We start from the raw sequence: 16,167 nt of genomic DNA, 5'->3' as shown, positions 1-16,167 counted from the left end.
AACACATCGGTTCGAATCATGAAGGAACGAATTGAGGGTGAAATTTCTGAAACTGGTTTTCACAGAATCCATGTCAATTGCTCCAGAGGAAAATGTGCAGACGAACAGATTATATTATTTGATGGCTTTTGGGAGTGTCGGAATTCTGGTCATAATCGGATCGGTTTTTTATCTTGCTAGAAAGAGATGCAACCAGAAAGGTCAGATGTCTTTTTCTTAAACTATTTCATATTTTCATTGCTTGTTTTGGTTTCAACTATTTTTTCTGTATAATTACAATGTTTTTTGTTGCATTCAAGTAAAACTCAAACAATTCATCTTTGTCCGCGTGTGACTGTGGAATTTAAAGCCTTTTCGTCCTATTTACAATGTTCACTCAAATATTACAGCACGATCCGAGTACAAAAGATGCCGCAACGGCGGTTACACACCTGGAGTAATTTACCACAAGTAAACTTCACGGATAAAATTGTGAGTTTCCATCAATCTTCTATTGTTGACAATATACGGATATTGCTTAAGACTGAAGTTTTGAACTTTTCACCGAAACCTTGTTTTGAAGATTGTAAATAAGAGATTGGAAGAAGATGGTGTACGACCTTTACCTTGATCTCATCCATATTGATATGATCGAACGTAGCCACTTACAAGCACGTCATGTGTGTTAAGGTCTTACCACCCCATGTGACATTAAATTCCAAACATCGTGTTGTGATGTTGAGTTTTGTGAGCAATGTTATCGTGATTTCGCCACCCGAGGAAACGCAAACTCCGGTGAAAAAAATCTACCAATGTGTTTTCCATTCCCTCTTGACCACTTCAGGCTTTGAAACACTGTCCAACATAATTTTGACTAATTGTTGGGTGCTGATTTAACAAATGCCACGCCCCCAACACGGTACCATTCACATAACGTGTTAAAAAATATATTCAAAACATTCAAGGCAATAGTTCCATGCAAGTTCATTGTTCATTGACATAAATAATTTTGTTGTTGTTGTTGTTGTACTCAGTGTTTGGAAGTTTGTTTATTTGGCAGTTTTCCCTACAGTAGATTTATTGATTGGATAAAACCCACATGTGGTATGATGACTTCTTAATTTAACCCGCAAGGTGGAACTAAAGATCACCGACGAATGACAAAATATGCGTTGGCATAAAAGATGAACGTCGCAAACTTAGCTATCAGTACTTGCAACTGTTGGAATTATTTTTTCCTATCGCGCAAATGCCTGTAATATAATCATGGAACTACACAACGTTGTCGTACAGTACTGTAGTTTTAGCAAGTCAAACATCCAAATCGTAACCAAGCAACAAGCATTACTGCAACAATATGCAACTTCCCAGCTTAATGCAATTATAAAATATACAGGAAATTACACTCGGCGGCACCCGTGCACCCAAAGCCAACATAGAAAATCAGCAGGCAGCGCCACGATGGTACATACTGCATAACAAGGTCAGTGGCTTGCACGCATTGTTGACGTTGACAAGGCGCTGGTGACAATGCACAAAGACCTCATAGAAAATAATGGCACTTCTAGCGAGCTATTCTACAATAAATAAAGCAGGAATATAATATTTGCAGATTTTGATTACAGGACCCGCTATTATTTCATTAGAATCATGAATTAACTTGCCTTAATCATGATTTCCAAGTTAATTGTTGCTGGTTTGCCGTCATCATACATGTAATTTTTGCAATGTTTTTTTGTTGTTGTATTGTTGCAGCGTTACCAAAGCCTTTTCAACTGCAACCATTTTCCGGCAAATTCAGTTCAAAACTATCGAGATCTTTTTAAAATCATTTTGTCTCACGGGCGAAATTACAATGTAGACGTTCCCAACAAACCTTTTTAATTTGAGACAAATATTCACACTAATTCACTTGTTGAATGATGCTGACACCTTGGCGCCATTTTATCGAAAAGATTATTTACTTTTCCTTTCAGCGGAGAAAGAAAAAAAGAAAACCTGAAGAAAAAAGGCGCTCGTGCGCATGCGCAGTAGGCGTTTAACGAAGGTGCGAAACAAAGCTGAAGGATTGAATTCAGTGAAAGGTTTGCCTTTTGTCGAAGGTTAGCGTGGTAATTGCTGCGCGTGCGTATGATCATTTGCGTTTTGAAACAATTTGAAGACGATTTTGTTGTTACGTTTTATATATTTTTTAATATTTTAGTTCGCCAAAGCATACAAGTGGAATGCATGTTATTAAACGTTGCATTAACATTTTTTGTTATGCAACTCAGCTACTGCTAAACTGCAAATATAACGATGTTGTATTGCATTGTGATATTTGACGTTACGCTTAGTTGATGTGGTTGCTATATTCGTTTAATTTGCGACTAAACGTTGTTGGTTTCCTCTATGAATAACGAGGAGAATATACGTGTGTGTTTCACACAGTTCAGTATCTGTTCCGTTGGTTGTTGGTGTCAAAGTCTGATATTCAATGGTTAGCAATCAGCTTATATTGAACGTATAACATGACTATTACATTGACACAGAAGTTTAGGGCTTCAATGATGTTTTACTTAACCACTGCCCTATTTCTTGGAATAACATTAAAGTCTGCAATCTCAAGCAATTCAACATTTCCTTCATCATTTGAGAAAATTGCTGAAGAAGCTGCTGCAGAAGCAAGAAAAAATGTGACAACAATTGGTGAGTTGAAGTTGGCTTTATTTTTCCCCTTCTCTAACACTTGTACTGTAGTTGAAAACTTTACTAAACCTTTGTGTTTGTGGGAGATGTAGTGTACATTGCACTGCTTCTATTGTCATGTGTTAGTCTCTCTACATTGCTTTGTTTCTTTGCTAAATCTCGAAAAACCCAACCCCCTACTAGAAATCCAAGTTCCTGAATTCCGGTCGTCTGCCATCGAAGCAACAAAACATCTTGTCGTAATGAAGGGAGGCAAATTCAGAATCAATTGCCCGGTGAAAAACCGAAAATTGAGACCAACTGTCTCTTTTTACCATGGCAAAAAGAAGTTAGACAAGTCTGAGCGATATTCTTTATCCCAATCATCACTCCGTGTCGATAATGCTTTGCCCAAAGACAACGGAGAATATAGATGTGAAGTTTCCAACTCAGCGGGCAGCAATGTTCTTTCTTTCAATGTTACTGTCATCGATATTGTGGCAGGTATAAGCTGAACAACTTCTGACGGTGGCTCACTCATTGCATGAAAAAAACCTGCTTCATTTTCTCCTAGCATGTGTTTAGGTTTGTCGGCATGGCAACATTGATGCATTATTAATGGCTGCCGGTGAATTTTTGTTTAAACTTTGTGCAAAATGGCAATTTTACACACACGTAAAATCTTTAATTTTTCATTGCTTCCTTGTGCTACAACCATGTTAGAGCAGTTTGTGCCTTGGTTGTAATTCTCTGGAATGTTGCCATTTAGTTCAATTTTTATCTTGTTACGGTTTCTGTTTATTTCTATAGTAATTTATTTCAATTATGATTTTTTTATAGATATGATTTTTTTAAAACAGGCATTTTTTTAGTTTAATGGGTTTGTAAAAAAATACATTAGTAAAAAAATTCTTTTTAAAATTATTAAAATAACACAAGTTGCATGGACCATAAGGTAAGGTTTAATGGCTGGCCTTAATAAAATATCTTAGCGCATTTAACATTAAATAATTTAGGTGCAATTAGCATAAAACTGCTTGGTTCCATTGGCACAGTCAAATAGCATGATTTGGTGAAAGAAACTTGTTTTTGTATCTGGTTAAGTTGTAGTTCTTACTGGTGTAATTCTGTAAGCTTTCTTTTACATATTTAATGGTTTGCATGGAGTTTCAAATGTTTGAACATTTGGTGGTTTGCCCACTTATCGTGTTGACAAAGTTTTGTGTTACAACAGACGACGAGGACTCATCCAGTTCACAAGATCCTCCATCCAATGAAAATAGTAAAGGTGAGTCTGATACCTGATACAAATGCTTTGTTTAGCGCTTTACCACCTTTCTAGCCCGGGGGAATGAGCAATTATGAAAAATCCTATTCATAATAGCCTGGAGGGAATTCTACAGCATTTTACATCTGTTCCTTGTTTGGATAAACTTAATCCTATTTGACTATTATATCCATCCAACTTCACAACTGCACTAATTGTTTGTTTTTGCTGGAATATGTAAACAAAGTAACATAATTCATATGGCCATTAAAGTGAAATGTGAACACAATTGTTGAAACTAGTAATGTGCATCACAATCCTCAACCTGATAACCTTAAATTATCAAGAAATGTTTGTTTGCTTAAAAGCTACAGGTTGTTGACCATAAGTTTGAACCCTTATTTACAATGATAATACTGTTGAGATCTTAAGCAATGTGTTTTAAAGTACTGACAAGTTTTAATACATACTGAATGTTTGTTTAAAGCATGATTGTGTTTCAGCTCCATTTTGGACAAACAGAAAGAGAATGCAGAAGAAATTACATGCGGAACCTGCTGGAAACACTGTACAGTTTAAATGTGCAGCTGCTGGAGCCGCGCCACTGAAAGTTGATTGGTATAAGAACGGAGAACTTGTGAGGAGAGGATCAAGAGTCGGAGGTTACAAGGTATATTGATCCCACATTTCAACCTTTTTCTGTTTTAACTTGAATACATATTTGTCGACTAATAATAATGTGTTTGTTATTTTTAAATTTATTTTTGTGTTTTTTTAGTTCCGCCAAAACAACCAATTGTTGGCATTGGCATCTGTTGTCGTGTCAGATGAAGGATCATACAAGTGTGTTGTCCACAATCCTTACGGCTCCATTAATTATACCTACAAGCTTGATGTTGAAGGTAAGGATGTGTTTTTGCTTGTTGAGTTTGTGTGATAGAATGAACCACATCAGTGCTTTATTATTACCCAACAATCACCATTTGTCATACGAAGTGTCACCTATATTTTGAGATGAAGGTTTTTTGCATGCAGCAAAAGTGAGTTTGCAGTCTGGTTTCGTCTGCTGTGAAAAGCATTTTCCATTCCATGACTGGTATTGCCTGTGTTTTATGGCAAGTGTTTGGGACGGACAATAATTACAAAATGAATTTTTGAGTATTTTAAAAGCGCTTAGTGTTGCAATTTTGTTCAAGTTTGAATAAGTGTTTGCTCTTGGTTTTGTCTGTTACTTCCCTCAAAACACAGCAGCACCAGCCTTGTTTAAAAGGTAAATTGAGTTGGTGGAAGAAACGTATTGGTTTGTGTTGGTTGCGATGTGAAAAGTAAATATTTGCTCTCTTGTATGAAGTACCGTCACCTCTCAAACACCCCGAGATTTCCGCTACCCGAGTCAAAATTCTGACGACGGTTGTGCAGAACAACAAACAATGCTTGTTTATTCACACAATCGCGAGCGCCACTTAGCGAAGTCCGGTAACCCCTTGTGTGAGCCAGAATCTCCGCGTGGGTCCCCGACACCTCACTGTTCAGTGCTTCGTGAAATTGTTGCGGCCAAACATCCTCCCCCTCCCCATCGTCAAACGAACAAACATTAGTTTTTACTGTGGTTGTGTTGGGTTACGTAATCAAACAAAAAATAAGGTTGATTTGGTCACCAAGATTATCTGGTTAAAAACGACTACAAGGGGGAAAGTGTTAAACTCGTCCCTGGTGAAATGGCTTCAGGTTCAAACAAATCAGTGGTCGGCTGTTTTAACTTTCGCCATTATGTTTTTCTATAGCGGGTTTAAGCTAGGCCGAAAAACGTGTTGCGCATGACTGATAATTACCAGACTGGAACCCTCTTCGCTAAAGATCCAGTTGCTTTTGTGTTTGCCGATTCTTGCGTCACAATGCTTCTCTTTGTTAAATTTCTGTATCTACCTGAAAGTCCAGACTGAACATCGCCATTTTAACATCTTCCTCGTGAGTTGTCTGTAAGTAACTACCTCTACTCCCAACTTCAAATTATTTACGTCACAATTGCTTAATTGTTAGTGCATAATTGGTCAGTGTGATGAAATTATTTACACAAATGAAGCCCGTCATATTTCCACGTGTGTGCAGTTGTGTATGTCGTGACGTCATCAATCGCCTGCAGGGTTTATTTTCACAACGACTCGGAGCGCCGTCCTTCCGGTTTCTTCAAGTGGTCGATTTTAGAGAAATGTGTTTTGGAAATGGAACCGCGCGAAACATGTTCCGTGTATCCGACATGTGATGATACCGGGGTTAACGTATGGGATACCTGATCCTTGACGTTAATTAATTGGATAAAAGCTTGTCAACATTGTGTGGTTTAATAAGTTCATACTCGATATCTTTACTGTTATGAAGTGAAATAATTACATGAATGTTTTTGTGGGAGGTTTGCGGGCTGTAAACACAGACCACCTTTAATAATCGCACTTTTCTCAAAACACTAATTTAAATCCGAGCGTTGTTTGTTTAACTGGACAATATAATCCATTCTCCAACTCATAACGCTTTATGACGTGCGAGAAGCCACTGTTGTTACGTAATAAGGAAGTGTGTATGTGGTCATAGAAGCTGAAACACTCGAAATTTGGAGCGGTTTAAGTATAGGAAGTTGTTGAGGTGATTTAATACGCTCAATATCCGAACTGTAGGAAGTCATCAGAGCCCTTGTAATCGATTATTTCTTCGCATTCAAATTTCAAATCACTTGAACGTAAATACGTAATCGAAAATTTTGCGGTAAGATTTCAATGATTTAATTTACGTCATTAACGTTGATAAAATGGATGCTGTTTAGCAATTGTTTGTTTAACTTACACTGTCTCGTAACAACAGAAGCGTCCCGTGTGTTTTGGGTCTGTTATTGTAACTAGGACCAATATTCATTGTAACCGTTAGAAATCATGTGAAGACACAAGACTAAGACCAACTGGTTCAGCGTTTAAATGGACTTATTTCGTTAAATAACCTCACATTCTGTGGGATAATTATCCAACCATATACCTTAAATGTTCAACGAAAATTAACTGGGGACAGATTCGAGATTAAAAATTAATTCCGGCCAAAGAATAAAGTGTTGTGAAAATAAAAATTAATTCCAAGTAACCATGTCGCAATTCACCTCAAAATAACCTTGAACCCCAAAGGTTTTCAGCTAAATATCCGAAACCTTGCAATTCTAAACCCATTTCAGAATATAATGGAGTCTGTATTTACAAAATCTGTCTGAATCGATTATAATTTTGCTTTCACTTCTGCGACCTTTTTAAACAGCATCATTTTGTTTGACCAACCTACAGTCAGCTTTAAGACCAGCTGTCGTCACAGAGGGGTTTATGTCGTCACAGGGATCCGGATATCCGGTGCGTGTTAAATTCCTGTGTAAACTTCGGCGGTCGTTCTTTGCTCGTGTCAAGTTTGTTTGAATCAACTTTCTACGTTTGCGTCCTGCCATGAAACTCATCACCTCCATGTCAGGGCTTAAAAGAAAAAAGTTAGTTCTGAGAAATGCTTGAAGCAAATCTAGAAAAACAAGTCATTTCAACTAATCATAAAATACTTTTTTTGGAAATAAGTTCGCCCAAGACCCAAACTGTTATTCACCTCATCGTTCAGTTAAATCCAAGTCTGGCAGCGTTTTCAGATCGATGAAGGTGATCAGATTTAAGAAAGCTTTTTGTTATAATTTCGTTCTTCACAACAACTATCAAAGTTTTCACAACAACTATCTTGTTTTCCACAACATTCTCCTACCAAGGTTATGATGTTGATGTCGGAGTCACGTGTGGCGATATTTTGTATTCTGATTTACATCTGATTCGAAGGCGAATATTTTGTTACACTTTCTGTTGATCAAACCAGCGCGTCACAATGCTTACAAGAATGCCCGTTTGTTTGAAATTATTTATTGTTTTGCAACAAGCAGACTGTTAACAGTGGCGGTGATTTGGTGAATCGCCAAAATATTCGACCAAATCCCAGTTGATCGTTTGGAATGGAAGTTGTTTGGTTGTTGGGCGGTGATTGAAGTTAGCGGGAAACCATTCGCCCTCCGTGACCAGAAAACCCCAAGAGATAATATTTCAAAACCTCCCCTGACAATAAGATTGACCTCCTGCTGTGCGCCTTTTTTAACTTATTGTGACGTAAACACATCCCATTATTACGCGAGAGTGGCTACGGAAGGATTTCTTCCAAGGGGAGAGGGAGTCACGTGATTGACGCGACAGGAATTCACGTAATTGCCGTCGCAACATCTGTTCGGGATCTCTTGATGTTTTAATTAGAGAGAGCTAAAATGTTGAGATTGTGGGTTTGGAATGAGCAGATGTGAAGGTTGGAAGCGTGTGTGGGAGAGATTACCGGTGTCGGGCGTCAAAATCGCACCGGGGCTGGCAGAGATGCCTGGAATGCGGTTATCCCTGTCAGGTTTAGACGATTAAGATCGGAAGTGTCGCGCGCCCAAGTTTACAAACCTCCGCCAACTCCGGATCTACCTTCTCTCTCGTCACTTTCTTATCACAATCCTCCATCTCTTCCCCCCCCACTGTTGTGGAGTTACTTGGTATGCTCACGTCGGCCACTGCGTCACTTTGTAAAGCAACCTGAACGTTACGATCTCCACACCAACCAATATCACAAGTAATCTGAGTCGGTTTTGATTTGCTTGGTTTAGATTTGCTTCACACCAAACACCTCCTGCTTAATGACCTTCACAAGGTCGTTCGCGGTTGTTGTGAATCCACCCCACTTTAACCTCGCTAGAACGAGTTGGTGGTATTTTACCACCAAGTGTTGTTGGTCAACAATCTGCGTGGTTTAAGTTACCTTACAGACAACAACAAGACTATGTTGTTACGGCTTGCAAGGTCTTTTTACCGTACGTGTGTTTGAGAGCGCGGCAAATGGTGATAAAGGTTTTTCACAAGAGCCAGCAACAAAACCTTGGTCTAACGTTTATTTAAATCGAATAATGTGCAAACATGTTTCATGCGATGGCGTGACAATCCAGGATCGCTACTCTGTGTTTATACTTTGCTATCTAAAATTAGAGTGTAACAAAAGCACTGATGTGTGTTTGTGTGTGTTGTTTGGTAGCTGTTTATAGAGTTAGTAGCTTGTGTGACAAACGTATCGTTGGGGCAACAGAGCGTGCAGCTCACCGCCCCATACTCCAGTTTGGCCTCCCCACCAATAAAACAGCGGTAATCGGAGATGATGTGGAGTTTGAATGCATTGTGTACAGCGATCCCCACCCACATATACAGTGGCTCAAGCATATAGAAGTGAACGGCAGTAAAATTGACCCAGAGTCAAAAACTCCGTTCGTCCGGTTGCTCAAGGTATACAAGTGTCCTCTAGGTGTCGCACGTATGCACGTAACACAAACATCATACTCCTTGTCTCTAAATATTTCATTTGTCCGGCAAATTGCGGCAGCGCTGCTCGAGATCCTGCCGCAATTTGACTGATTTGTTATTGGTGTTTCCTGTGTTATGTCCCACTAACTAATCCCAAGTCATCGTAACCACTTGTGTTGTCGTGTGACGCTTGCATCAGCCACATGGTTAACACTGAAATATATCTCATTGCTTAGATGTATTTTATGTTTGGCTGCCCCCCTCCTTTTACGTTGGTGAATCCTCTCCCTTTTTGCTTGGTGTGTTTTTTGATTTGTTCCCTATCCTTTCTTCCACTATCCGGTGTATCTCAGAACGTTCGGCCTCCCCTCCGATACTCCAAGGCATGCATAACAAGACCGTGATAATCGGACGAGACGTGACCTTCACTTGTAAGGTGTACTCTGATGCACATCCACACGTCCAATGGTTAAAACGGTTGCCCAACAAATCTTCCAACGCCTCCAATCCGTTTAAAATAATCAAGGTAAACCCACCGTTGATTGTAGAACAAGCCATGGTCAAGATGCCAACAAGCAACGTAATGTTCTTGTTCCTTTAGGCGAGTTTAGTCCCATCGAATACCCAGGTACAAACTGTGTGGAGTTTGGTTTTCATAGCAAAACATCTATGAAATGCCGCGTGCCAAATTTTCCAACATTTTTTTGTTTTCTTACTAACAACCAACCAACAATCATTGTCATTAACTTTCATGATTTCGTTGTCATCACCACAGTTTCGCCGAATGCAATCAAATTTCATGCCAAAAAGTTTGGTCAGTTTGATTGGTTTGTTCAGTGATGCATGGCGAAACGCCCCCATCTTAACCATGGCTAACGATCAAACACTAACACATCATCAATGTGTAGTGATGCATGACGATGGTGGTCCCTCACCAGTTGGTGTTTTTTCTTTGCTTTTTGTGGTGTTTGTTTTTTGTTGTTTTGCTTTTTTGTTGCTTATTGTGTTTCAAAAAGTATTTTTATTTACATTGGTCTGATACTGAAATCAGTTTTCCAAACTAGTTTTTGAGAATATTTTTTTTTCGGCAGTTGTTTATAATATCACAACAAATTTTTTGAACCGGTTCAATATCAGACCAACATCTAAATAGTATGTTTATAACAATGCACCTTATAGGAATCTGGGATTAATGTGGAAAACACAAACAAGCTTCAACTTAAAAATGTTACTGAAAAAGACGCTGGGCAGTATTGGTGCAGAGTTTCAAACTCCATCGGGGTCACCAACCAGTCAGCTTGGCTTACTGTGTCAAAAGGTAGTCAGATGGTATACTGGTGGTTTGAGAACCAATCAACCAGCAGGGATGGTTCATGGGTGCTTTCAGACCAATTTATTGCCATATAAGGTGTTTTGGTGATTACCAACTGCCAGATATGGTATACTGGTGTTTTTAAAATCAGCATGTTTGGTGATTTAAAAACCAGTTGTCTGTTGTTTGCAGGAGAAAAATGCATGTGACTTATTTCAGATTTTTGTTTCCAGGCGATACCTGTTGAGTTGAGTTCAAGTAAGTTTTTTTGGTTTAGTCCGAATATTTTGCGAGAAAGAAACTTAAGTTACAGCTAGATATCAAACCTGAGTTTACCATTTGAGTTCAGCTTGAGATAAGCATGTTTGTTATTGGAAGTTACAGTGAAGTATTTACATACAGGCAGATGATCTTCGCAGCCTGAGCTATCTGGTATGGGTTTGTAATTGCCTGTTGCAGTTTTAAGTGTGAGCAAAGGCTGGTAATAGTTTTGGTGATGAAAGGATTAATTTTAAGATGTAATTAATAATGGGTGCAAACTAATCTTGGTGTCGCTTGTAATTGTTTAATATCTCGCTTGTAATGTGCATGACAAGGGTGTTTGCGATAATCACAGAAAGCTGGTGTGAATACGACCGACGCCGACTTGCAGAAGTTAACCCTGAGGAACGTGACGAAAGCAGATGCTGGTGTTTACACTTGCCTTGCAGGGAATTCAATCGGGATCTCCCATATTAGTGCATGGCTTACAGTTACTGAAGGTGCGACTTTGGTAACAATGGGCAAAAATGAAAACATGTTTCTCAATGTAACCATCGTAATTCACTCGGATAAAACAGAACTTTTTAAATATATTTTTCAATAGCTTGTAAAAAGGCAGATACATTTTAAATTTTTTGGTAACCACACTCAGACTTTTAAGATGATTTTATCTGGATTCCCCCTCAGCAAAAATACCAATGTTTTTTCAACAGTAAAAATGCTTTGTCAAGTTTTACTGCTTGACTGATATAAGTTTGTGCCCGGGTGTTTTAAATATTACAAGCATTTTAATCCTGCTGGGTTGAATTGGGATGCTTTCAAACCAGTGAAACATGGTTTACTGGTTTGTGACTGGTGCATGTTTGGTGTATAACAAAATGGTGGAATGTTTCCCATAAGTTCCATTCAATAACAAAAGAATTTCGTGAAATAATCACAGAACCATCACCAACTGCTCCAGAGGAATCGATACAGATGGGCACAAATTATTTGATGATGGCTTTCGGAGGAGTTGTCATTCTCATCGTGTTCTGCTTAATATTCTATCTTGTTAGGATGCGATATAACAATAAAGGTTAGACACATGTGTGTTCATTGATTGTCTATGTGTTAAGACCAATCCTGATGTCAATTCTTCTGGTTTCCAAACCATTTTGAGTTATTTGTTGTCAGGAGAAACGAAAAAAGTTTTCGTATCAAACTGATTTATAACCAAAGTTTTCGTATCAAACTGATTTATAACCAAAGTTTTCGTATCAAACTGATTTATAACCAAAGTTTTCGTATCAAACTGATTTATAACCAAAGTTTTCGTATCAAACTGATTTATAACCAAAGTTTTCGTATCAAACTGATTTATAACCAAAGTTTTCGTATCAAACTGATTTATAACCAAAGTTTTTTTTTTAATCAGTTTCCCCAACATTGAGATAAAAATATTTTTTTTAAGCAAAATAAGAATAATTACTGATAAAAATTTTCTAAATTCCTTTGTTAAAGCAACTCAATTGTAAACAAAACCATGTTTTGTAACCACTCATTATGACATCACAGAAGCCCCACGTCTTGTCCCGATATCAAGTCTCGGACAACGTGAAATGTCTAAGATGGAGGAACCAGTAATGTTGTTTGGTAACGAACAAGCATGGAGGAGGATGTGTCTGCCACATGCAGATCACATAGAAATCAACATACAACCTGACCTCCAGTGGGAGCTAAAGAGAGAAGAGTAAGAGTTTGATTTTTATGTTATTTTTAAAACATGCAAGTATTGTTCAAAAGATCTGTTGATAAATGCAGACACAGGTCATGTTTTTAAAGAATTTTTTCTGTATTTCTAAATTGTTGGGTATGGTTGTGTTTAGCATCAACATTTGAAACAAGTTTGATCTTCTGGTAATTCACTTTCAACAATTTCCAGCAGTACAGCATCTGTCCATGTTTACAATGTTGAATAAAATGATCTGTTTGCTTCTCAAACACCCCCACCTTGTGTAAACGGTTTGATTGAACGCCCGATCGATTTACAACGCGGCATTAAACTCCCAACTACAGTTTACGGTTTTATTTCCTCCTGAACGGTTGTGAAAATAGCTCACATCACCATCTGTGAGGAACCTTTTGTTTGCTCATAAACGGTCGTAGTAAAATCACCTGGTTCACCTGTGGCAATAAGGTGGCTCCTTAAACTGCCTGTTTAACTCCACGGCAGGCAGTTTTGAAGATCGTCAACAAAGTTTGTAATTATTTTTTTACATTTTTTTCAGCATCCTTCTGCATGAAAGGATTGACGAGGGATTTTTTGGACAAGTTTTTCGGGCAGATTTAATAAAATGTCAAAATGGTCAAAAAGAAAAAGTGGATGCAGCCGTCAAGATGTTAAAAGGTTGGTTTTAAGCTGGAAATGTTTCTGTTTAAAATGAATATTTTTTTCTATTTTATTTTATTCCAATTATAATAATTCCATGGATATCACCCAGAGTTGCCACCATGAGAATCGGGTTTAATTTCTTTTCCAAGGCATAATGGAATCTTAAATAAAAAAAAACGTAATAATAGCAGCACTGTCTAGTGGATGGGAAACATTCACAGGATATCAAGCAACAAATTCATCCGCAAATCATCGTCTGTCAAACATATGTAAACACAATATCATGAACATAATTATGGGGGGAGATTGAAAACATCCGTTCCCACCGCTGTCAACTCCCTCTCCCCCCCGTACATTCCCGTCAATCAACTCACACCGGATCTCCCAACCTCTTCACTACTAATCAATCTCATACCTTTGTACGTGTGCATCGGTGCGTGAAATACTTCCAGTGGTCAGTACATGGGCCTTGGAGCGTGACCGACACACCTGCTCAACTTCCGCGAGCGACCGGATGAGTTTTAACCAAATATTGGATTAGAATCAAATGTCCCCCCCCCCTTACACCAACGTTTGATTCCTTTTCATCTCATGTCACGTGACATTACCTCCCTCTCATGGGATATGAGACCGGTTGCGGACGTTTTATTAAATTTATAATTTAATTCAGGTTGCCATTGGCAGTTTCACACAAAGCCACAGTTCCAGTGCCTTGAAACCTCCCATTGGTAACCTGGCCTCGTGTCATTTTAAAACAGAGCTTGAACAAAAACTTCTATAGTCGAGAATTATCATAAAAACCATACAAAAGTAAAAAGTATTGAAACAACCAGCAAAGTGTGGTCATGGTTGTTTGCAGGAACTCGCACTGAGAAGGATATGCTTGACTTGTTGACGGAGATGGATCAAATGAAACGGATTGGAAAACACAAAAATATTATCAACCTTCTGGGAGTTTGTACGCAGAATGGAATTCTCTGGCTCGTAACTGAGTACGCTCAGCAGGGAAACCTCAGGTTGGTACAAAAGCACAAGTCGTGTTTTAACGTTGGGACCCCGAAATTAAGTGCGCACATTACGTCGGTTGTATTTAAAATCTCGTAAATTTATGCTGGAAGAAAAGTTTTATTTTTTAAATTTACAGCAAGAATAAAACTAAAAGTGCGTGCATTGGATAGAACTGGCATCGAGTCAAGTTGTTTTAAATGAAGTTTTTATATTCGTAGAGATTATCTACGGCGCAACCGCCCCCTAGAGATGCAATACCACCTCACTGACCCTGGTAGGTTGGTCCCTCCCGCCCGAACCCAACCTCTTAGTTCTAAAGATCTGATGTCAGCAGCTTACCAGGTTGTGCGTGGAATGGAATATCTCGCACAGAAGAAGGTTTGAAATCTTCTACAAACATTTTGTTGCAGATTTAATCTGATTACGTCACATATATGATATTTAATTGAACTTACATTTAGGTCAAGATGTATGACGTCACCGTTTAGGTTAATCTGAATTTGTGAATGACGTCACGTAATGTGTGTTTCAACTTAGTGCGTCCACCGAGATCTTGCTGCAAGAAACGTCCTCGTCACCGATGATTACGTCATGAAGATCGCCGACTTCGGTTTAGCTCGAGATATTAGATGTAACGATTACTACAGGAAGCACACCAGGGTTAGTTTAAATTCCTAAACCCGGTGTTCTGGAGTTTTAACCACAACCTGTTCTAGGGTCATCTCCCGTACAAGTGGATGGCACTCGAGGCGATGGCGGACAACGTCTTTACCCACGCCACTGATGTGTGAGTCTACGAACTTAACGCTTGTAAAAACTAAACAAAACAACTTCAATAGAATGAAATATATTTGAAGTCGATATTTTGAGACATCTCACATAATTCAATGCTGTTTGTTTTATTTAAGAAACTCTCATGAAATCGCCAATTTTTGACGTCATCAAATATTTTTTTCAGTTGGTCGTTCGGAGTTTTGTTATGGGAAATCTTCACCTTGGGTGGTTCCCCTTACCCGGGAGTGAAGACAAACGAGTTGGTTCGTTTTCTCCGCCAGGGGGAGCGCTTGGAGCACCCCCAGTTCGCCTCCCCGGAGCTTTACAGATTGATGAGGGATTGTTGGGAGGAATCAACACAAAAACGACCCAAGTTCAGACAATTAGTTGAGGATCTTGACCGGATGTTGGCCGAATCATCGTCCGAGGTTTGTGGGTGTTGTTACGTCACTTCCGGCTGTTCCAACCACCGTTGTGTGTTACGTCAGGATTACATCGACCTCGGGAACCCCATGCATGACGTCAGTCTATCGGAAAGTGACGAGTCAGACGATGACGCCGAATCGAGTCGTGACTCAGCAAATGCTACGGGAGAGGATTCGGATTCGGTATTCGAACACGTGGATAACCTTCACAACGTGAATGAAGGTCAAATCTCGTCACGTGATCTAATAATATGTCTCGACATCAATTTGTAACAAATGTTTTCCATCCTCAGGTCTCCGGGAGTTTGAGCATCAGGATGATGAGGAGGGACCTCTTCTACAACAACATCAGGAGGCTGTTCTCTGTAACGGTCACGCAAGAATGCAGAGCGACGTATGAACGCTACTATTGGTCAATCACTGATCACGTGCAGGCGGTAAAGCGCATCGGGCGCTTGTTTCGTTGTAGATATTGTTGTCGTGCGGTTACTGCGCGCTCATCCAGCGTCTAATACTTACTGATACACACGAAGTCAAGGTGCACAATTCGGATGAACATAGAAATCGTGCGAATCATTCGTTATTTATCCCTCTCTTGCGACACCGCGCGGATTTTATGCGCGCATTTTTACGTAGAGCTGCCTTTTCCCTCATCCGACTTTTTGTCAATAAAATTCCTTTCTTTAAAACAAATTGGGTGTTTTGTGACGTCACAAACATTC

The 16,167-nt window shown here is 39.1% G+C and overlaps 1 protein-coding gene across 4 annotated transcripts; it reads left to right on the top strand.

Moving 5' to 3' along the window:
* Nucleotides 1-564: 564 nt before the first annotated feature.
* On the top strand, nt 565-16,132 carry LOC145903787 (fibroblast growth factor receptor-like). Of its 4 annotated transcripts, XM_082991931.1 has the most exons (20): nt 565-1,462; nt 1,956-2,063; nt 2,511-2,667; nt 2,851-3,150; nt 3,881-3,934; nt 4,417-4,583; nt 4,692-4,815; nt 9,648-9,820; nt 9,896-9,922; nt 11,223-11,367; nt 11,808-11,942; nt 12,422-12,596; nt 13,135-13,253; nt 14,098-14,254; nt 14,465-14,624; nt 14,784-14,906; nt 14,963-15,033; nt 15,205-15,448; nt 15,509-15,668; nt 15,739-16,132. In XM_082991931.1, exons 3-20 carry the CDS (start codon nt 2,526-2,528, stop codon nt 15,843-15,845), a joined length of 2,583 nt encoding a protein of 860 aa, XP_082848057.1. In that variant the 5' UTR covers nt 565-1,462; nt 1,956-2,063; nt 2,511-2,525; the 3' UTR covers nt 15,846-16,132. The 4 variants fall into 4 exon arrangements, with proteins under 4 accessions (XP_082848057.1, XP_082848083.1, XP_082848075.1 ...); XM_082991957.1 differs by lacking the exon at nt 2,851-3,150; XM_082991949.1 differs by lacking the exon at nt 9,896-9,922.
* The last annotated feature ends 35 nt before the right edge of the window (nt 16,133-16,167 follow it).

This window comes from Ascidia mentula, chromosome 1, assembly GCF_947561715.1.
Source record: "Ascidia mentula chromosome 1, kaAscMent1.1, whole genome shotgun sequence".
Classification (NCBI taxonomy): domain Eukaryota; kingdom Metazoa; phylum Chordata; class Ascidiacea; order Phlebobranchia; family Ascidiidae; genus Ascidia; species Ascidia mentula.
This window is presented reverse-complemented; position numbering and strand designations above follow the sequence as displayed.

Excerpts from the sequence above, each read along its gene's own strand:
- LOC145903787 (XM_082991931.1), top strand. The coding sequence starts at position 2,526 with ATGATGTTTTACTTAACCACTGCCCTATTTCTTGGAATAACATTAAAG. Across the intron at positions 9,923-11,222 it reads TAGTCCCATCGAATACCCAG|AAAGCTGGTGTGAATACGAC; the intron begins GTACAAACTGTG and ends CGATAATCACAG. Across the intron at positions 15,669-15,738 it reads CCTTCACAACGTGAATGAAG|GTCTCCGGGAGTTTGAGCAT; the intron begins GTCAAATCTCGT and ends TTCCATCCTCAG.